The sequence below is a fragment of the Gavia stellata genome, chromosome 7, assembly GCF_030936135.1.
Source record: "Gavia stellata isolate bGavSte3 chromosome 7, bGavSte3.hap2, whole genome shotgun sequence".
In the NCBI taxonomy this organism is placed as follows: domain Eukaryota; kingdom Metazoa; phylum Chordata; class Aves; order Gaviiformes; family Gaviidae; genus Gavia; species Gavia stellata.
This window is the reverse complement of record NC_082600.1, coordinates 26,137,945-26,160,347: the sequence shown is the minus strand read 5'-3', so window position 1 is coordinate 26,160,347 and position 22,403 is coordinate 26,137,945. Positions and strand designations below refer to the sequence as shown.

The following is a 22,403-nucleotide window of genomic DNA, read 5'->3' as shown; positions in this document are numbered from 1 at the left end:
TCAGGTCGAGGCCATCCTGGACTCCATCATGACATACCTCCCAGCCCGTTCCTCTCTGCAATGGGACTCAGCTAGTCACTGCAGGGTCCAAGCACAGTCAGGCAGCTTCAAACTTCGCTTCCTGTCCTTCAGCTCCTCATCTCCTCTCGTAACTGCCACCAGTAGAGTCAAGCCTGGATGAAAATATGTGTATCTGCAGGAAGTTTCCTACAGATTTCCTATAGGTGTAAAGGAATCTGTGATACATGGGAATACAGCTCTCAGGAGAAAAGTCCTCACGAAGTATGTTGCAAACTATCCAGTGTGATACAGAGGCACTGGGTCACTCAAAAAGTTCTGAAAATCAGTTTAGACAAACTACAGATGCCTTTGAAAGAAGCATTCCAAACACACACAGAACTAAATAGAATTAATATGTAAAAAACACTGAAGAAAATTCAATGGTTTTTGATAATAGCTTCGGAGCTAAATAAACTCCAGGAAATAGATTCGGAAAGATGCTGATTTGTCACATGAGGCTTTTCACTGAGCTCTTTCAGGAATACAGAAAAGGGAACCCACTCCAAAACAGTTACAAAAAAGGAAGTTAGCGGCACAGAGAAGCTTAGATCACAAAGAGTTAGGCCAAGATGGATAAAGACAGCACAACCCTGCTCATGTTGTAAGCAACATTTAGTGTTATACAGAATCACAGTATCATTCAGGTTGGAAAAGACCTTTAAGATCATTGAGAACTTAAGGGTTCCAGTTCACACTAAGAAAATGTATGTTAACTAAACTATGGAAATAGTGGCCTAAAATTTCCATTGAAAACTAGAAATCTCTGGTAAGTGTTTTAATTGCTCCTATGCAAGTTCACAAAGACACTGCTTAAAGAACAGTCTGGTGCTTTTGAAGATTTTTATAAAAAAAAAAAACCCAAACAAAATGACAGCATAATAACAAATGATTGGCAGAAATTAAAAAATGAAATATTAATCAAAATGTAAAAGACATTACAAAACAGAAAGTCAACACTATCACTCACTATCCATGTGTACAGAAACAAATTTTGGATCCCCTCCAATAGAGACAAAACTCCCAATTCACCCAGAAGAGCAGAGGAGAGAATTTATTTTTCAAGTGCTCTCTACACCACTTGAATACTTTTCTCATATATTTTATATTTTATGAAATAACTTCTTTATTCAAAGAAGTTCTGACTTGATTTCAATCCTTTATCAATGTTGTTTGTTCTCACTAACAGCAAATCTTAACTCTGTCTTAACAAAGCTTCACGCATTTAAACCATTCTCAGGTGTGATTCACATAGAGTGTCTGCACAGTCTTCCTCTACAGAGCATAGGTAAATGAAAGATTTATATTGTTATTAAACAAAAATGTCATGGTCCTCTGGTCCCTCATTGTCTTAGCCACAATAATCTGCTGCCAGAAATTAGAGGCCATGTTTAATGTCCAGTACGTAGCCCGCACCACAGGTACAACATTTATGGACAAGGAAATGCTAGCTGTGCAGAAGAGGCAGCAAAGTCTCTGTCCTCTGCTGTCACCTCAGTTATGTTCAGTCCCCACTGCAGGGACTGGCTCACTCGGCATGGCTGTGCTCTGTTCTCTCCCAGCTAAACAAAGTGTAGTGCCATGTTATGACCTTAAAGTACTGATCCTCTGCTGCTGCCAAATTATTTAAAGTGATGGCCAGAAGGGAGAGACACTGCCTAATAATTAACTAATATAAACTGAAGCAAAAATCCCCCTGAAAAGCCTTATTTTGAGGCCTGCTGATGACTATCAGCTACATTTCCTGCAGCCGAAACTTGAGAATATATTTTAAGGCATTAAAGATATAAGGATTGTATTTCACTTCTACTATAACACATTCTTTTCATTTTTAGGAAAGAGTAATTCTTAATGTGCCAAAAATGCCAAATAATCTTTACAAAACCTCTGGCTGCAAGTCAGGGTTATTAGGATTTCCCTCTTACAGATAAAAAAGTTGAGGTATAGAAGGCAATGCAAGTTACCAGCCATGAATCAGTGCTGAAGCTCAAAATTGACACCAGCATCCTTGCTTCTACAGACAGCCATGCTTAGTTTCAGCCAGGGGAAGCAATACAACTCTAAAAGAAGCATTTAAAGCTTTTGCACCCTGTCCTTTCCCCAGTGCTGTTACTGGAGATATACCTGCCACTCAACCAAAATGCAGATGATGTCCCCCAATATGCCATCGCATGACTGGCACACTTCCAGTCCTGTGTCTGTAGAGGAATTGGGGACCACTGGGGAAGAAGGGACTGAGGACATGGGAGGGTATGAACTATTCTTACAAAATGTGTCTACTCAGGGGCTGTAGAGTGATTCCTGCCACAGGCTTTGCTGCCTCTTTAGATATAAGGAGTCAACTTCTACTGATCTCCACTTGCTCACAGGTAAAAGGCAAAGACGACCGTAAAAACACTAAAAACCTACTGAAGATAAATCAGCACTGCTCAAGGTCCCCATTCAAGCAAAAATCCTTATTCAGTGAAGAAGTGCATGTTTAAGTATTGCAGAAGTCAATGTAGGTTGCATGAAGCAGCACTGGTGATTTGTTTGGAAGGCAGCAGGAAGAAGCAGGGATATGCATTTAGCTTAGTTTTTCTGAAAGGAAATCAACCTTTCAGCAATTTGGGCAATGATGAGTTCAAGAGAGATGCTGTGTTCAAGCATTTTGCCCTCAGAAATTATCTCATGTGAATATCTGCCCACAGAGCATTACAGGAGAAGTGGCATTTCTCTCTGAAGTCCTCTGCCAGACTCCATAAAGGTTACACCCAGTTTTCAGGACACATCAAATCCCATGACAACAAAAGCCAGGATGTATTTCCCTCATTCCCCACACTGATGCTGAGCAACAGCCCTCTGTCTGGAGTGCTGAATGCAAGCATTTCAAGCTGCCCTTCAGAAGGTTCTTCAACAGCTGACTTGTTACTTTTTAGACATGTCTTTTACTCAGTGCTTAAGTTACAGAACACTTTTGTCTCATACTAGAGCTTTCAAAATGGATTAATACTGCAGGGTGGCAAGAAAACACAGTCAGCAGTCCTGTCCACAGCAAGACATAGCCTGGCTCTTGTGGATGAGGACACAGCCGTTGTGCCAGGAACACACTGGAGAACAGGCTTCCACATCTCCTACATTGTCTGGAGAACCTCCCATCACAGCTGCACACTTCACAGCAGTACAGGAGGGCTGAAATAGAGAACTAGACCATGAAGCCAGAGCAAAACACTCCATCTTTCACTTGTGGTGCATCTCCAGACCTTATATAAAGGTGCATTTTGTCTCTTTCCGGGCAGAAGAGCCATGCTGGGCCCCTCCCATGAGAGAGACAGACTGTGTGGCACACCCCAGGATCAGCAATGCAGTTCCCACCTGGGGAAAGTCCATCCTTCGTTATCACTTTGTGCTACTCGGTGAGTCAAAACAGGGGCATCCCAATTACCTTCTCTGCCACTCACTGCTTTCTACCTGGTAATTTTATCCCAGGTCTTCGGTTCCTCAAAGCTACCTCTACATGGAAACCTGCCCCCACTTCCAGCAAGGCTTTACCGCCAGCGGGGCCACCTCCCCGGACCCCTCCTGCCGCCCAGCCCCGGCCCTGCTCACCCACCTAAATCCCCAGCGAAGACCGCGGCCCGACAGACGCCGCGCACTGCCAGCCCCGCGCCCAGCCGCCAGCTGCCCCTCACGGCGACCGTTAAACGGTCGCTTCGCGGCCCTGCCCCTAGTGGCCGTAGCCCCGCCCCCAGCCTCCCCCCAGCGGCTCGCGCTCGCCCTCCCGCCCCGCCTCTCTTATCGCCCGGCCGCAGCCGCCGCCCGGCCTTATCGCCCGCAGGCAGCGGCAGCGGCACCCCCGCCCGCCCGCCCGGCCCGGCCCCCCGCCAGCGGCAGGCCGTGCTCTGAGGACGGCGGTGGGCGCCCGCCGCGACCCGGGGCCTGCGAGACCCCGCGCCGCCCGGCCGGGGCGGAGCAGAGTGGAGGGGAGCGGCGCCCGGCCCGGCCCGGCCCAGCGCGGCGCCGCCCCGCGCGGGGGCTTTGTTACCCCGCATGCAGCATCCGCCGGGGAGGCGGCCGGCCCTGCCCGCCCCCCCGCCCCGCGAAGCGCTCGGGAGGCGGCGCGGCGGGGGCGCCCCGGCGGCAGGCCCGCCCCGCGCGGTGCCAGCCGTCACTGCCGCGGGCGGTTGGGCCGCCGGCACCTCCCCCGCCGCGGCGGCCTGATGCGGTACCCGGCGGCGGCCTGATGCGGTACCCGGCGCCGCCCCGCCCGGCTTTTTCTCCCCTTTTCCCCGCGAACCCTCCGCCTTGATATCTCCGGGGGCGAGGCGGCGGCGGTGACACCCCGCGCCCGGTGCGCCGGCCATGCGGGGCGCGGGCCCCGGCTGCCCGGCGGCGGGCGGTGGGCGCTGAGCGCGGGCGGCGGCGATGCCGTTGCCGGGGGGCGGCGGGGCCGCGGCGGCCGCCGCCAGGCGCCCCCCGTCCGGCCAGGCGGCGGCGGCGGCGGCGCCGCGGGACGAGGAGCAGCAGGAGGAGGAAGGCGAGGAGGATCTCCGCGACGGCGGCGTCCCCTTCTTCGTCAACCGCGGCGGGCTGCCCGTGGACGAGCCCACCTGGGAGCGGATGTGGCGGCATGTGGGCAGGATCCACCCCGAGGGGGAGCGGGTGGCGCAGAGGATCCGGGGCGCCGCCGACCTGCCCAAGGTGAGACCCCCCACGGGGCTGGTGCGGCGCGGGGTCCCGGCGGGAGCGCCCGGGCCCGCTGCGGGGCGCGCGAAGGGAAGAGGGGAAACGGTGGCGTCCCGCTGGGAGGGGTCGCTCGCCTGCCCCCCTTGGAGGCCGGGCTCCCCAGCTCGGGAGCGAGCCCTCACGAAAAGGGCCCCCGGGGGTGCTCCTGCAGGAAGCAAAGCCACGCTCTAACTCGGAGTGCCGGAGGGTGTCTGCAGGGCTCTGCCCTGCCCTGGCGCGCCAGCAGCACCCTCTTCTTCTGAGGCCTTGCTGGAAAACGGACTTCAGATGGCTGACGTGCGAGCTCCGTGGGAGGGAGATGGATAGCCCTAAAGAGGAAGACTGGATAAGTGATGAAAAGACGAGGGGAGTTGAATTTAGAAGAGTCCGAACGCTTGAGGTGGGAGGGTAAGTGAGACAGGCAGAGGTGGGTCTTTCAACCAGAAGAAATCAGATTTGGGTACAGTCTCCCACACCAAAAGGCATTCTTTCACAGAACGGTGTCTGTCAGAAAAGATACTCTTCATGCCAAAGAGTTTTAAGAGGAGTTAGCGAACACTGGCAGAGCTTGTTGCTGGTGTAGGGTCAGATGTTGTGACTTCCAAGCGTGTTCCTGGCCTTGCTGCAGAGAACTCTGCAAAAAGAGGAACCAGTGATCATTTCACTTAACCCTTGTGCCATGCTGCAACACTTGCATGTGAATTCTTGTGATTGTTACTGTCTGTGTTGCACCTCAGCCAGAGAAAAATCTTCCCCTTTCATTGGCATCCTGTGAACAAAAGACACTGCAAACATTTGGTCTGTCACTCCATTGGCACTTATGAGAGTATTCCCATCACACTGACAGAGGAAATTCAAATACGAAAAGATGAAGGTTTTTCCGCTCAGGCTTTTTTAGCAAGGACTTGCCTCCTTAGGAAGGTAATTTGAAGTATGCAAAGACACGCTATTACACAGTGCACAGGTGATTCGTACTGCTTTCCACGAGGAACTTTGGAGAAGCGCGTCATGTAACGTCCTTTGTGCAGTGAAGAGTTACGGGCATCTGTGGCAGCAACCAGAACAAATCTTGAATCATTATTACAGTCCCTATTCTAACCCCATTAGACTTTTCCTTCCTTTTCAGGTTTCCTTCCTCTCCTCTGACTTTGTCCTGAGCCTGGGTGAAGGCTGAAAACGTGTTTCAGATCAATCGGAACACGCACTACTTAATTTCCTGACCAAAAGGGCTGATTTGGCCAGGAGAGGTGAGGGAAATGGAAGAAAGAATTTCGCAAACAAGAGTCCAGTGCATAAGGGGAGGGAAACACAGTGTTCAGTCTCTGGTTTTGGTCTTAATGTGAAGTACTTCCACTGTTCTCACTTTAGGGTCTTGGTGCCAAAGGGTTACAGTTAGGGGACACAAGTGGTATGAGCTCTTGCAATAACAGGTGAAATTGGGCTATCCTTTTTTGTGTGTGTGTGTGTGTGTCTGCTAGCACCCTCGGGAACCAGATCTATAAACTCTATTCAGCGGTCTGCAATCTGAGATCCCATTCCCAAGCTCACCAGGCATACAGCTGAGAGGATGCTAGGATGCAGGAAGCATCAAGGGTGGTTGGGCTCTGTTTCCCTAGCTCCTTTTCCCCTCTAGGGATGTGGTTTTATCTTTGAGGGCTGCTTATATCACCACCCATCTCCATGCCATCAAGTTTCTTTGAATGGCTGATGCAACAGATGAGAATTAGGGCAATGAGTGTACTCTGCAGGGCTAACTCCTTTGAAAAGACAGGTACTCTCCATGTGCTGGAGGGTGAATAGGCCTTTTTAGGTGTTGAGAATTGGACAGTGGTTTGCCTACTCCAAAATTTTTAGCCTTGAACGGTAGCCAGTATTGGGTGTTGGGGAAAATACTCAAAAGAGTTGTCCATAAACTAAACTTAATACTGTAAAATTATGACTGCAGGAGGCGTGATCAGACTTTATAAATATATTCACAGATCAGCTGCAGGGGCTGTGTCTTTCACTGGGGTGTGAGAGCTCAGAGATCTCCTCTGGTCTCCATTCCCTTCTGGGAGATTTGGGGTGAGTAGGCATCAAGTGAGCCGTGCCACAGTGGCAGAACATAGTTGATTGGCCACGCATGGCCATGCTAGGCTTAAGAGTGCCACCCTCCTGTAGGTTGTTCCCTTTATAGCAATGGGGTGGGGTATTGTTTTGCTTGGAGCTGCTGGGACCATCAAATGGGTGTACACTGGAAATACAAAGTGATGTGTGCTTGCCTTGTTAAGAAATGATGGATTTTAAATGAAGTGGTTATGAGGGCAAAGACAGGAAGAGTTGCATCTAATGGGTTCATAGAGAGAGAGGGAAAAAACCCAGTTTCTTTAGTGAGGCTAACAACTGGGATTGGTATGGCTCCCACGTTGCTTGCAAAAGGAAAATTGGGGAGGAGCTTGGATACATATAAGCACCATAAAATAAAGTGTTGATAAACTAGGCTGGCCAAAAAAGCACCTTTGTGATATGGATAAGGGTGGAGCTTCGTCTGTGCCTCACCCCCATCTGCCTTGTCTCATGTACAGCACGGCCCACTTAGTACATGAAATTCTCTGTTGTTCTCGGGATCCCCTTTCTAAAAGCAGAGTCCCAATCCCATGCATATAGCCAGCCTGCTAAGCTTGGCAGAGGTATGTGCTCTGGGAAATCTGGGCTCTCTTCCTAGCTCTCTCTCCAGCTTTCAGAATAACTAAAGGGAAAGCAAAATAGGTCTGATCTCCTATCTTTTCTGTTACAAATTCCTCTTGGCTTTCTGGAGGATTGTGAAGACTGCCTAATATTTATAGCCTTTCTGAGATGTGCAGTGGATGATGCTGGGTAAGAACAAAACATTAGGGTCTCCCATTCTGTCAGTGTGGGGATTGAGGGATGGAGACCTTATTCCTCTCTTCCTGCTTCTCTTGCCCCATTAAAATGCTATAGACCTGATGCAAAAGAAACTGTAGCGCAGTCTGGGCTGCAGGCCCAGATCTGAGAGAGAGAGAGAGAGCACGCTGTACTTTCATCAGTTTAATTACTTGAGGTGCAGGAGGCTCTTCTGTATTAACTAGTCTCCTGCTGAACTGGTTGCCATTACGCTGTCTCAGTGTTGCACAGTCCTTTGAGGAAGAGGACATCTGGGGGTCTGTACTAGTAAAGGGGAGGAGTAACTACCCAGAATCATTAGTCTGTACTGTCAAAATGCGCTTAATCCATCTGTCTCCACTCAAAAAGCACGAAAGTCTCCATGCTGAAGAAATCAAACAAAGTTAAATAGTCAGACTGTCCTGGTTGTTACCTCTTTCATTGTTTCTGCCTGGAAATGATTTCCTATGACTCAGTGTGTCAGCTCACAGCATCCAAACTGACTCAGCTCATGCGGTTCCAGAGACGGCTCCATCCCTGTGCTGCTCTCTGGAGCCTTCCCTGCTCCTGCTGCAGCTGAACAAACCCAGTTTCACTTCTGCCTCTGCCGTTCCTGTGCCATCTCCTGCAAGTGAGCCGGCCTGTGCCTCTGCTTGCTCCAGGCAGGGTACGGAAATGAGGCACTGGAGATGGCAATTGGCACCTGCAGGAGGTGCTAGCAAAATGGGTACAGTGGCCAAATGGTGCTACTTAGTTTTCCAAAAAAAGAAAAGAAAGATCAAAACATGGGAGAGAAAATGGATAGAGACTGAGTTTAGCTCAGTGTTTACTTGCTGATGGTGCTAGGAGCTAGACTGAAAAACACAGATTATGGTTTCCAGAGGCAGCGACAGCCTGTCTCTCAAGGTTAAGCAGTCTCTGGCCCCTGTGCTGTCCAGGCTCAAGCAGAGTGTGACCATGTGGCAAACCAGGACAGGGAATTGATCTGACTGAAAACTACCCATGCTTGCTGGCTCGGCTTTCAGCTGGTTCAGGTGCCTGACCTGGTTCACCAGTCACTTGTGCCAACCCAGGGCAGAAGCAGGAGGTATGGAAATGAGTGGCCACAGAAATATGCATGGAAGGTGATGAGTGGCTAAGCAGCGCTGCTGGCTACAAAACCATGGCCAGCAGAAGCAGTTGTGCTCAGCGGAGTGAAAGGGCCAAGGGAGGATCTGGTTGTGACTCACTCCTTCTTAGCTGGGGATAGCCCACCTCTGGGGCAAGTCTGAGGAGGAACTGAAATGCTAAAAACCAAACGGCTGTGAAAAGCTGCAGTCTGGTATCAGAGGGGTGTGTGCCAGGCATGAGCTCTCTTTCAGAGGGAAGATGGTGGGCTGTTTCTCCAAGCCTGTCAGTCACACCAAATTTATGTCTTCTCCATTATATTTGTCCTGTAGACAGGACCCTTCCCTTTCCTTAGACACATTTTCTCAGCTGCTGACAAGGCTGTGATTATCCCCTGTGGAGTAAATGGTGAGGAAAATCTGACTGAGGTCGAGGTCTCAGAATGGGACAGCAGTCCAAACGGTGAACTTGCAGAAGTCATTCTCTGACCATGTAACTCAAAACAATGAACTCTGCGGGGGGGGAGGGGGGGAGACATGATGCTGTCAAGCCTGTGTCCCAGTCAGTGCCAACTCACCTGAGATGCCAGGAGGCAGTGAGGGACTTCTATACCCTTGCTTACAGGACTGTTCATGTGCCAGTGGCTTTGGGGAAACTCATTCTCCATTTTTGCCTTTCTCTCTCCTTCTCTTATTTTTGTTTTGTGCCTTCCAGTTTGCATACTCAAATGAGGCCAAGCTACCTCGGATGATAGCTTTCCTGTCTCCCATCTTGCTTTGTCAGTTAATTTTACCTAATTCTTCCAATGTAACATTGACTAAATGCAGGACCCTTTCACACAGTTTCTCTTGCAGCTCTGGTGGTGCTTCATTCTGAATCCCTTCCCAGTTATCAGTGTGGGAACAGAGGAATGTTCCTGGTGTGGTCACTTCGGGCAGCAAAAAGGGGCTGGTGTCAGAGGAACACGCTCCCTCTAGCTATGTGCCACTGAGTTCAGCAAGAAGCTGGAGAGGTTTGGAAGCAGTGATTGACGTTCTGCTCCCCATTTCAGATTCCCATACCAAGTGTGCCTGCATTCCAGCCGTCCACCCCCATCCCTGAGCGCCTGGAAGCTGTACAGCGCTACATCAGGGAGCTTCAGTATCCTTTACTGTTAGCTTACTCACTGGTGTGATAACCCAGGAAAAGGGAGGAAGGGGACTTTCCCTGTGAAGAACAGAAAAGCTCATTCTGCTGTAGCTGAAGGGGAACTGGAACTTGCTGCCTGAAAACAGGAAGCTGGGACTTGCAATGATGGTTTGTTTTGCTGCTCTGTTTCTTTTCTTTTCTGCCCAAGTTACCTTCTGATCTTGTTCACTCCGTGTAACAAATGGGCATGTTGTCAAGGGCCTTTCCCCACCACCCACCCTTCTAGGTCAGTGGCTTTACAGTGCCATTTCGTTGAAAACATACGTATCTGAGGCCCTGACAGTCGGGTCTCAGGTGGACTACAAAGTGTGTCACCTCACCTTAAGGCATGGGTGAGCTGTGGTGGTGAGAAAACTGCCTCTCAGGTCATCCTACTCGAACACACTTCTCTGTAGCTGTCTAAAGGACTGTCAGCCACCCTGCTTCTGTGCATCTGAGGTATCCTGCCCCTTTATATGCAGAGCTGCCTGTGTGACTGTGTCCTGGGAAGGAGATTTCTCCATCCCTGTTGTGCTGGACAGCAGGTATGTGCCATGTAAGCACAGTCTAATCTCACTGATGAGATAGAGAGCTAGCTCTGGCTTCAGCCCTAAAACAAGGTAAGAAGGTAGACCTTGGGCACCTCTCACCCATCTAAGCTGGTCATGCTCTGGATTGGGTCCCAGTCAGTCTCAGAATAAGGTACCATGAACGTTTCAATGCTCTGTGCGTTCTGCGCAGACTGGAGCAGACAGAGTTCTATCAAACTTCATTCTGCCCGGGTAACTGGAAAGCTGAGCAGAACATGTGCTGTCAGCATGGACCTTTGGGAAATGGAGTGGTAACCTGTGTATGAGGAGGAGAAAGAGAAGAATTGACAAGAAGGAAATACAGTGGAAGTAAGGAGGGACTATAAATGGGAGAAATGTGGGAGAGGGAGGTGGGGACTTTCTTGCATTGCTATTTGTGGTATCGTGACTTTGCTGTGAGAATAGTAAGTAACAGGAAAATTCTTCAGACAGGTTTTCTTCAAACTCTACTTTCCAAGCTGCCAAGCCCTTAACTTCTTGCCTCCAGGTACAATCACACTGGGACACAATTCTTTGAGATTAAGAAGAGCAGACCTCTGACTGGGTAAGTGCTGGCAGCCCCTACAGCATTTAATCCTTGCTTTAAGATGTTGGGACCCTGCTATACCCACTGTTTTTTCTTCCATCCCCTGGCCAAGGTCTGGGTGGCACTCAGGACTTTCAGTACTGCAGCTCCATTCTACTTTAGCTGACTTTATTGTCTGTTGCCTGGGGCACGGCTGGGCAGAGCTGTGTCTGGCCTTTCTCAAGGACAAGAGTAGGTTTTGTTGTCATGAATCAGTAAATCCAGTCAAATAACATAAATGTATTTCAAAGATGTACAGATTCTGCCTGCTTCTAATGGGAGTATAACTATATGAACTTCTGATGGATTTTGAAATTAGGTCCTCCCCTAAACAATCTTTATAAAAGCCAAGTATCTTTACAGGTCTAACTTCATAGCTCCTGTAAGTGCCTTTGCAGAATCTAGGCTCACTAAGCTTTTGGTCTCTCATACTTTGAAGAAGAAGGGGGATTCTCCTGACTGCAGATTTTGGGAAGAGCTGTGCCCCATAAGCTCCTGATGATAAGCACCTGATATTTATTGACTATCTTGGCCAGCATATTGAGAGTCTCCCAAGACTGCCTTCTTACTATTGGTCTGGTCCATAGACTTATGTGACCCCAGATGTTTGTGTTGTAATCAGTGCAATGTCTCCTCCATAGTATTTGCTGAACAGAGAGTAGGGTTGATGCCAGAGAAGAGGGCTTCACTGTCCTTGAACCTCGTGAGGCAAACACTGCTGGCTCTGGGTCCTTTGAGGCTTCTGCTTGTGGTCACATTGGTGTCCATCCAGAACTCACTGAGCCAAGTGCTGTGGTCTCCCTGAGAACAGAGGTTGGCCTAGTAGGCAGCTTTGCTGTAACTCACTGAAGGGAGTTCCTTGTAAGCAGCAACAGCATGTGGTAGAGACCTGGTTTGTATTGAATATCTTCCTAAAGAAGATATTTTCTTCTGTTCCCTGTCCTCAGTGGGCCACCTCCTCTCCTGGAAACCTACCTTACATATATAGTGCAAAAGGGCTGAACTGGCTGTACTTGCATAGCACAAACCCTCTGACTGTCCTCATCTTTCCCTTGTCCTACTGTGCAGGCTGATGGACCTGGCCAAAGAAATGACCAAAGAGGCCCTGCCAATAAAATGCCTGGAAGCTGTGATCCTGGGAATGTATCCTTTCCTCTTGGAATTGTGCATGTCTGCCCATGCTTGTGTTTCCTCCTCTGCTCTCTTATGATGCTTTGAGGCTACTGATAGTATTGTCACCAAGCTCCACATCCCTCTGTTTTTCCTCCCCAGTTCTCCCAAAAAAACCCACTAATAAAATCCAAATCCAAGCAGTTCTCTGAAATATGAGAACTAGTTCTTCAGAGTTGTTCCTCCTTCCCCAAGAAGGGCGGTGCTGCTCTGGACAACTCTACAAGTGAGTAAAAGATAAAGGAAGGATCTAAGGAACATCTAAAGAGAGACAAAAATGTTAGCTAGAGTTAGGTCAGGAAGTCCTTTGTGGATAACATTGTTCCCTTACTGAAGTGTTGCATGCATGAGTTCTACATTAAAATAAGTTAGGGATCCTCCCCAATTTCTAATTATGGTGTATGTCACTTCACTATTAGGTCTTAACACTGCTTGCTAGCTTAGGCAATACCTTTATTAATTCTAGACATGTGTCGTCTTTCAGCACACGTCTTTCCTAGCTATCTTCCAGGCTTAGTCTATGTCACTCAGGCTACAGATTCTTGATGCACATTGGCAAAGCCACCTGGAGGAGCAGAGATGGCAAGTGAATGGTTCAGAAGGGTAGTCTGATTCATATTTTGTCCTGATGGCTCTTCGGTTTGTGTGTGAAACAGTAGCTAGTAAAACAGATTAAAACAAACTGAGGAATAATGCTACAGCATTACAGTTTGGGAGCTATGGAATACAGTACACTTGAGGTGTTAGCACTGCAGCTTCTGCATCACAAAACTGCCTCAGAATTAACTCCCCTTTGTTGACTGTCCTGTTGAAAAGACCAAGTCTGGTTTCCCCATGACCCAGATGAAAGTAGGGCAGGTTGCAATCTGCTGGACTCTTGATCTGGAGAACAAATCCTGCCTATGTGATGCCTGAATCAGTGGCGAGTCTACTGAGCAAGCTGGGAGGGTCTGGAACAGGAATTATCTTGGCAAGAAAGTGGTATCACTGGTTGTTTCCTGAATAGGGGCTGCTGTCAGTTACCTCACCAACAACATGACCACGCTGGACCGGTTCCCCATCAGCTTCAAAACCCACTTCTCAGGGAACTACTTCCGACACATTGTGCTGGGGGTGAACTTAGGAGGCCGCTATGGGGCACTGGGCATCAGCCGACGTGAGGAGCTCATGTACAAAGCACCCGTCTTCCGCACACTGAGCGAACTCATCTTTGACTTCGAGGAGGCATATCGCCGCTGCTGGCACACTCTCAAAAAGGTGAAGCTGGGCCACTGTGTGTCCCATGACCCACACAGCGTGGAGCAGATTGAGTGGAAGCACTCTATCCTGGATCTAGACAAGCTAACCCGGGAAGACTTCCGCAAAGAGCTTGAGAGACATGCCCGTGATATGAGGCTGAAGGTGAGCAGCAAGGATGGAGAAGTAGTTCACTGATGCATCCACTGTCTTGCCTGGCTGACTGTGTGCTGGGGGAATGAGGTGGCAGGAGGCTCTCCTAGATGGTGGTGGAGTAGAGGGTGAATTGGAGGCTGGGGGCTCTTTTCCTTTGTATATAGGCTGGTCTCCCAATGGATGCTCGTGCAGCACTGCCATTGCAATTAGCTTGGACTGTATACAGTCCTTGGAGCCATAGCTGTCACTATAGCTTGTTTTTTCTGGCTTTTGTATTTTTCATGCACTTGCCTTGCCTTTTTGTCTTTTATTCCTGTATCATTAATCATTGTTAGGCTTTGTGTTTTCTGGTTACTGCTCATATTGGTTTTCTGCTCATGTTGCTCCTACTTTAATTTTTCTGGTAGATTGGCAAAGGAACTGGGCCACCATCTCCCACCAAGGACAGAAAGAAAGATGTCTCCTCCCCACAGAGAGGTCAAGCCAGCCCCCATCGGCGCAACAGCCGTGGGGACAGACGGTGAGTGGCGCTGCTGGGCAGGAGACCTATCTAGAGCATCTCCGTTTTACTCACAGACTCCATCTTGCTGTCTGGTTTTGGATCCTTCTGATGTCTTACTGGGGTTCTTTATAATGGGTTACTTCTCTGACCTGCAGTAGCATTCTTCCCGAGTCTGTGCCTTTGTAAGTTTATCATTGCTTGCGGCGTGAGGGGACAGCTGCGGTTTTGTGGGGTTTTTTTTGGTAGGGAGGAGGAAGGGAGCTCAAATAGACAGTGATCTTGGTAGCTGTTACTTAACCTTACGCAGGGGTCTGAGCTCCGGTGTCTCACAGACCTATGCCCCAAAGAGATTCCAAAAATTATACTGCTGTCAGTAAGATTGTTTTCCTGCAACTTATCTGGGGTACTAGAGAGGACTTCCTACTCTTCCTTACCTACATTATCTTTTGTGGAGATAATTGGAAGAGTTACTGGAGGTTGCAGAATAATCCTGCCCTCAATAGTGCAGGATAAGTCTAAAGCTTTCCTGTACCTTTTCCTGTGCTGCCATCTCTTACGTGCAGCACCTCCTGACTGAAAAAACAGTTTCTGAATAGTTTACCCTCTTCGCTCACAGGCCATCTGGTGAGAAGAAGCCTGCTGATTCCAAAGCCATGCCAGACCTCAATGGGTACCAGATCCGGGTGTGAAGAGAGCTGTCTTGTGTGCCTGGCTCCACAGACTTCTTGCTGGCCACAACTGGGACCTGGATCCACCTGCGGTGATTCTGACAAAGGGGACAGGGGAGCGGAAGCGAAACAGAGTGCTGATCTTCCCAGGTACTTCCTAGTGGGCCAGTCGCAGAGCTGGATCCCATGGGTCTCAGAGGATTCACCTGCCTGTTTCTGGGAGAGGTGTCCATCTTAATTCATTGAAACAAGTATTTTAAAAAAAAAAAAAAAGTTGGTGGGAGTTTGGTGCAGGAATATGAAGTGAGTGGGGTCAGCAGACTTGCTATCAATTTTTTTGTGTTGGCAGCAAGTAGATGAAGCATCTTGTTGACAGTACTTCTTCCCTGCCTGCACAGAAGTCTTCAACCCATGCGAGGCCTGCAGGGCTGAGGGTGAAGTGATGCTGGAATGGGATGGCCCCCACATCTTGTGCAAAAACTCCTGGTTTTGTCATTATGAACACTTTGTTTAGCATTGTTCTTGTGAGAGACGGGGCTGAATTTGCTCAGTCTGATTTATTGATCACACAAAGGCTTCTCATCCGGAGAAACCACATCTTGTGTGTTTAGTCCTGCCTATTTCAAAGCATTTCATTGACTCTGAGGGAGTAGACAGTGGGATGATGATCCTCTTTACGCACTGCAATGCTGGTGAGCTGTTGCATTAAGTCCTTTTGTGGTTGAGTGGGTCATGATATGCCTATGCCACGAAAACAGGCACAGAGACCTCAATCGTCCCAGCAGTGGAGGCAGGGGCAGACAGGGGCTGGTGGGAAGCCTGAACTTCTAAGTCATCTCTTCATCAGCCTTCTCTCTATTAACTTCTAGTGACTGCTACTGTGAAAGCTTGCGGAAGGCACTTCAGTCACTGAGGTACGAGTTTTAAGAGTAAATAGCTAAAGAAGGATTTAATGATGTGAACAGATTTTACAAGCATTTTTCCTTTCCACAAGGGTCTTGCTTCTTCCTCACTGTAGTGTTAGTGCTAGAGTTACAGACACCTGTTGGTGGGAAGCCCTGTTCAAGGAGATTGCAGCTGCTTTCCTGACAGCTCAGCCTGGAGCCTCCTGAGAGTAGTTCCACACCCCAGTCCCAGAGCTGTGCTTGTGTTCTGGCTCCTCGGATAGTTGCAGTATTTAACAGCACCACTTATGCTAGCCTTCCCCAAAGGGCTGGGCTGGGCCTTTCTGCCCACTTACAGCCTTGACTTTTCCTACGCTTCTTTTCAGGGGAGTATTGTACTACTGATTAAGCAGTGTAATGCTTGTCAGAAGTCTGGAGTGTTGTCAGACACCTCTGTGAGGCCTAGGGCCTGGGAACAGTGGAGTTGACAGAAGTCAGAACAGCATGGCCTTGAAGTGATATGGATGGATGGATCTAGGGGATGCAAAAATTGAGCTTGGGAGTAGGAGTATCCTTGAGAGAAACTGAGGCTTGTTTTATCACAGCACTGACAAGGAGCTAAACTTTCTGAAGTACTACATAGTTTTGTTAGAACTGGGCTTATTCTTTCCTGTGAACTTGTTAGAAACATGATGGAGCTTAGCTCTACCAGGTTTTTTGTTGCAGTATTGCTGTGCCACACCCTCATATAAGCAGTGCTATTTTGGTGGCAGAGAATGGGTTCTTATCCCCAAACAAATCAGCTCTTCTGTCGAGTTAAACCAGTATTAATCCTTGAAGCACCACCCACAAGTGATTTAACTCATGCCTTACAGACAGGTACCTAATTGTACATCACTAACTGTGACGTAACTTGCAAGGCGCTATATCCATACCACTGCAGTCTGTCCTTCCAGGCTCTCTTTGTAGTCTGTACCTTCCTGCTATGCTGTATGACCAGGAGGACAATCCATAGGGAGGTGGCAGAACTTGCTGCTGATCCAAGATAAGGTTAATCCAGAAAAGGATGCCAGTTTCCACAGCGCAGTGCAACACCTGTCCCCTCCCTGGCACTCCAGCTACATGCAACAGTTTGAAATTAGACAGCAGTAGCAAGTCAAGCACCCATTTGAATGTGTCCTCTGGTCAATTTTGTGTGGCTGTAAATTAACATATGTAGTGTCTGGATGCTAACGATGATGTTAGCTGTAAAGGTACCACAGTTACCTGTAAATAATATGTGTCACTTGGAAGCCACAAACTGCCTTTGCATAATGTTTGCTATGCAGCGGACTGAAAACTCAGGTGCCACTGTGAATCATATGATAAATACAAGCAGCAGTCAGCAAGGGAGACTAAATGTCAGGTTTTATTAAAGTGGATGAAATCCAGAAAAAAATTATAAAAGCCACTTAGATGAAACTAGGATGCATCCTCACCATGACTTTGGTTGGTTGGCTAGTTAATTCAGAGTAACTGGAAAGCTCTTGAGAATAATGAGTAGCTTCATACAGAGCACATTCAATAGCTGGACAGACTTGAGTCTTTTTAGATGGAAAGGAGGGGAAGTGTGTTGGGGGGAGGAAGACTTCAAAACAGATGGGGCAAGTGAGGGGTCAGCTGCAACCTAATGATGCTTTCTTGAGAGTAGGGCAAAAGGGATGCTTAGCAGTGTTAGATCACCAGGGCAGAATGGCTTACAACAAAATGCTTTGTTTGACCTGGTAATTAAGCGCTTTCCTGCAGGAGGCAAATAGCTTAGAAAACCAAAGGAAGTGGATGTTTAAGGAATGAATGACAGGTAGAGTTCAAGGTCTCTTAATCCTCAGCTGTAGCCAGACAAGAATATCCTCTTTCAAGATTCAGTTGCACAATTATGTATGTTAGGAGGCATTGAATTCTTCTTACATATCTGATGTTGATGACTTCTAAAGATGGATACAGGAGCAGACATAAGCCCTCTACTAGGGTTACTATTGCAAGCCTCCTACTATGTTTCTCCGTGTAGTGGAATTCCTGCCCCTTACTGTTTCTCTATCTCCAGTTTAGCAGATGGTGCAAGAAACAGGAAAATGACCAAACAATTCTGCCCTTCTTGCTCTTGCTCCCCCCATCTCTGTAACAAGATGAATCACTTCAATATAAAGCTTAGCTTCCTTGCTAACAAACAACACAGCATCCCCCTGTGACAGAGAGCATTAGTGCAATCCAGTTTTATGCCATAAGAAACCTGAGGGTACAATGAAAGATGAACTTTTGCACTTCCACTTCTTTCCTCCCTCATCCACCTGCTCTGGCTTCTGGTCTGTCTGCCTTTAACCATAAGGAAAAAAAGGCTGGAGATGAGTCTTTTTCACTTCTCCAGTCTTTAGAGCTACAGAGAAGGAATGAAAATAAGGAACTAGACTGTAACTCATACTCCTTAGTGCCTGCAGAACAAAGAAGATGGATCTTGAGGAGTCCTATTAATTTAAATATTAATATGATTGCTCATGTAGCTCTGGGGTGTAAATTTCACTGTTCAGTAGGTCTCATCTGATGTCTGTTCTACAGTACAACTCCTTCTGAACTCTGTGGAAGGGAACTGCATCCATACACTAGGAATGGATAGACACTGCCTATGTTGTACGTGAAGTCTAGGTGACCTTTGAAAGACTTGAACAAATGCTGACCTACTACTACCAAAACTATTTTAAATGTAATGCAAACCTTGAAATACGAGTTCCTCTTTATACTTTTATCTAGACAAGTCCCTTGATACCTGGCCAACTGCAATTTTTTTAATGGATGAATGGATTAGTGAGCAAAACTTTCTGCTGCAGTGTCACTGATGTAAACGTCATATACTAAAGAGCAGGGTTGGGTGTACATCAGTCTGTGACACACCAGCCTTTTTTTAAACTCTGATATGATAAGCTAAATGAATCTTTAGGAACTTAAGGTATGTTAGCAAGTGTTTTAGCTGGGAATGGAGTGGGTTTTTTTCAGTTGTCTATTTTACTTGTGTGCCACTGTATGGGTCAGTACACAATACGCTTGGATCTACCAGAATAAATGACTCCAGAACTGTGGTTAAAGCATAGTTTCTGTTCATGCAGTAGCTGTATTGCTGTTATCAGATCTGCTTAACATGAAGAAATTTTTTTAAGTATTTCAGGTGAAAGCCTTAATCAGATGCCTGCCCCGTAAGGTAGGCTCACATTTGGTGTTGTATAGACTGAAACATGACTGTCCTTCAAACTGCAGAGTTTAAGAAACCATAATGAACAGAAGAATGCTCCTGTTGACAAAGGGCAAGAGTCTGGATTAGATGGGCTTGACCTTGCTCCAGTGGCTCTGGCTAATCATTTCAGGTGGTTGCTTTAGCCACTTGCTCCTTCTAAATGAAGTATTTCAAGTGGTCCCGATGATCAGGTACTAGATATAAGCAGGAGGTGCCCTGTATCCCATGCGTACTGTGTGTGTAAGTCTGGTGGAATAATAGTCCAGTGGTCTTGCACTGTTGTCCTGTCAACATTAAGACCTGCGTTACAGATTTATAACTTAACCTAAGAAAGCAAGTGCTATTCTGGCTTGGTTTTTGCTCTGCCAGAGCAAGGTGGAGATGGTCCCTCTACAGCCAAGCTGAACTCCTTTGGGAATTTAGTATTTTTGTCTGTTTTCTGAGCAGGTGTTTACTTGTATCACAGCCACTCTCCTTCAGTGGCACCCTGGCCCCGTCTGCTCAAGAGCAACTCAACTTAAGCCCAGAAGGCTACTGAATCCCCCATAATCTCTGCAGAGCAGAGTTTCCCTCTAGGTCAGGGTTGAGATGGTGCTAGTGGGACCAGAGTGGTCCCCTTCCATGCACATCAGTATTCTACTCTAGCACTGATCGGTGCTCCAAAACCATTTACATTTTTATCACTGGTACAGCTCAGAACTAAGAAATGGAAGGTTTGTTTCTTTAGGAACAGTATCATGTGTGTCTTTTTGTAATTAATCAGTGTGGTTCTGTGTTCTTATGTAGCCAACACAGAACTTGTATTTAGATTTAGTTCTTACTGCGCTTCCCATAGCCCTTATGTTGATACTTCTTCCTGCTTCCTTTGACACTTAGACAATAAAATTCCCTCTGTACTGCTCTCAGTTTGTGCAGAGAAAACAAGATGTCTGTACTGTTTTTCTTTCGGATTTAAACTTTCCCATTGTCAGTCAGCTGAGAAGTCAAAGGCACAGCCTTGAGTGATGGTATCTGACAGATTATCTGTAGATGCCCTGTATTTGTAACACTATGGACATGGAAGAATCCTCATTCTCCTTCAGTTATCCAAACAGGTGAGTATGTCTGCACACACAGAGGCAGCTGCCAGAGAGTAAGAAGTATGTATGTGGCTGTGTAGCAAAGGCTAGAACTCATCTTTTCCTCTTGAACTGCCATCAGTCAGGCTGGATGGGGAAAAAAAAGTCAGTGGATGCAACAACAGAAATTTCAGTCTTGAAACAATACTGTAAGGGTTAACACAAGCCTCTGCTTGCACTACTCTACACTTCAATATATGATTGAGTCTCCCCTTCCTGGCCTGAAAAGCAATTCTGCTTAAGATCTGTAGTCTAGTGGCCTTCCAGACTAATGACCTCACCAGGACTTCTCAAGACAAATGCTGGGTTAATAAAGGACAGTCAGCTGCAAGATTCAGTGCACTTCCTCAGCAAAGGGGATCCAACATTATTCAGGCTATCATCTTTCAGGCATAACATAGTTGGGACAAGGGCCAGGATGTAGGCAGGCCTACAGCATGTAGAGGAAAGGAATAAACATCCCCTAACCTATCACTCCAAAGAGAATGGCACATGCAATAGTTCCTCTTAGCTAAGTTAATTATATGAACAACTTCTGCCCTGAGGGGAAGTAATTGCACAGCACCTAGTAGGTGGTATGAAGACACAAAAGAAGAAAGTAGCCACTTCATAAGCCTGCACGGCCTGTGCTCAAGCCCAGGAGTTGACAATAGACTTCAGCAGCAGTTGAAGGCTTCTTGCTCCCCTATTAAGTACTTCTTAAAGATTATTAATATTAGCAAAAAAAACCCTAAAATGCTGTGACTTCTATAAACCTCTACTTCAGATGCTTGCTCGAAAATACCCTCTGCCCCATGTCTTACAGATTTTGCTAAAAATCAAGTAACTCCTAAACCCCCTATACATGGGTGATTGCTAGACAATGGAGTGAGAATGGCAAAACAGTGACTTGGCCACAGCTGAGATTAAAAATAAGACTTTGTGCTCCCTCTTAGTTCAGGCTTTCCCCAGGCTACTGATAGTTCCTAAAGTTCTAGGTTTTTAAGTCAGTTAGAGATTATGCTACTTGGACCTTCGTGAAAAACCTTTATTGTGGACAGGATACACAACTCAGTGAAGCAGTAATTAAAAACAAAATTAAGAAACCCAGTCAGCTACTATGCTGAGAAGCCCAAGACTGCAAAACTCAAGGCTCCCACATGCTTAAAAGCATATAGAAATCCACTCATGAGAGAGGGAGACTGAGCCTTAAGAGCACTATTCATGCAGACTGCAGGATTATGAAAGGCAAAAAGCATATGCCATGCTGTGGATAGCAGGCCATTACAGACTTCAGTTAACTCAGCTGAGTTTGCTTTCCTGGATTATATTTTTATTTTGGCAAAGAGTGACGACCATCCTCTCTCCAGCCTCACTCTGGTGGAGGAAAGAAGGAAAGGAATAGCTTTAGAATAACTACTGCATTCATCTACCCCCAGTTCAGGAGCAGCTCCTGGAAGTGGCCAATAACTGAACAAACTTAAGACTGCTGTAGAAGGCGTTCCATCCAGAAAGAAAAAACTAAATGACATTGCTAAGGCTTGAAGTCAAGTCTTTTTTGTGTATAAAAGGAAAGATTGGATGGAAGAAATGCATCTTTTGTTGTAGCATGTGCCAGCGTCTTGTCTAGTCCTTCTCCCATTTGCCACCTCAGCACCTTGAAAGCTGCTGTGTTTGTCTAACCAAAGTTAGGGAAAATTTTCCAGCTCTACTATACAGCATTCCTGTTCCCTTAGAGCACAAGAATATGCAGTCTAGATCTGAAATAAAATAAATAAATTTAAAAATAAATAAAAGGAAAAAGAGCTTCAAGACTAGAATGACATTTTCAGTAGAAGCTGGAGGATAACTTGACTTGACAGGAGAAGCCAAACTTGTACAACTGACAAAAGGAATGAGCTTGAGGCATGCCAGCTGTTCAATCAGTCATCTTGGTTATTATAGCAGGTGAGTTCTCTACAGAAACTCAGTATCATACTTTGAAACACGATGCAGTACATTCAATGGCAGTGATCATGCAGCTTGCGTGTTTCAGTGTGATAGTGCTATGGAAAGCACTACAGGCCAGGCAGCTACACTCTGGTAAGGAACAGGTCATAGCCAGCAATTCAATTAACTTGCATGACAGGAAGCCTACTGAAAGGAGACAGTACCCCACTAAGGCTTGTGTGCTCCTCCTTTAGATGAGCCACAGAAGGCTTCATCCATGGTTCATCCAAATGCAGATATGCCTGCAAATTCCTAACAGTACATGCAATAAATATTCATTAGTGGGGTGGTCACAATGGGAGGAGAAATTGCACTGTAGCAACACCCTGCTTTGCAGACTGTTTGCCAACACTACTCTCAAATATC

At 47.1% G+C, this 22,403-nt stretch overlaps 1 protein-coding gene across 1 annotated transcript; it reads left to right on the top strand.

The window, feature by feature from the left end:
• The first annotated feature begins 4,461 nt into the window (after positions 1-4,461).
• VASH1 (vasohibin 1) lies at positions 4,462-20,735 on the top strand. Its single transcript, XM_059819469.1, has 7 exons — positions 4,462-4,737; positions 9,803-9,891; positions 10,996-11,052; positions 12,142-12,216; positions 13,263-13,644; positions 14,043-14,155; positions 14,754-20,735. Exons 1-7 carry the CDS (start codon positions 4,462-4,464, stop codon positions 14,824-14,826), a joined length of 1,065 nt encoding a protein of 354 aa, XP_059675452.1. The 3' UTR covers positions 14,827-20,735.
• The last annotated feature ends 1,668 nt before the right edge of the window (positions 20,736-22,403 follow it).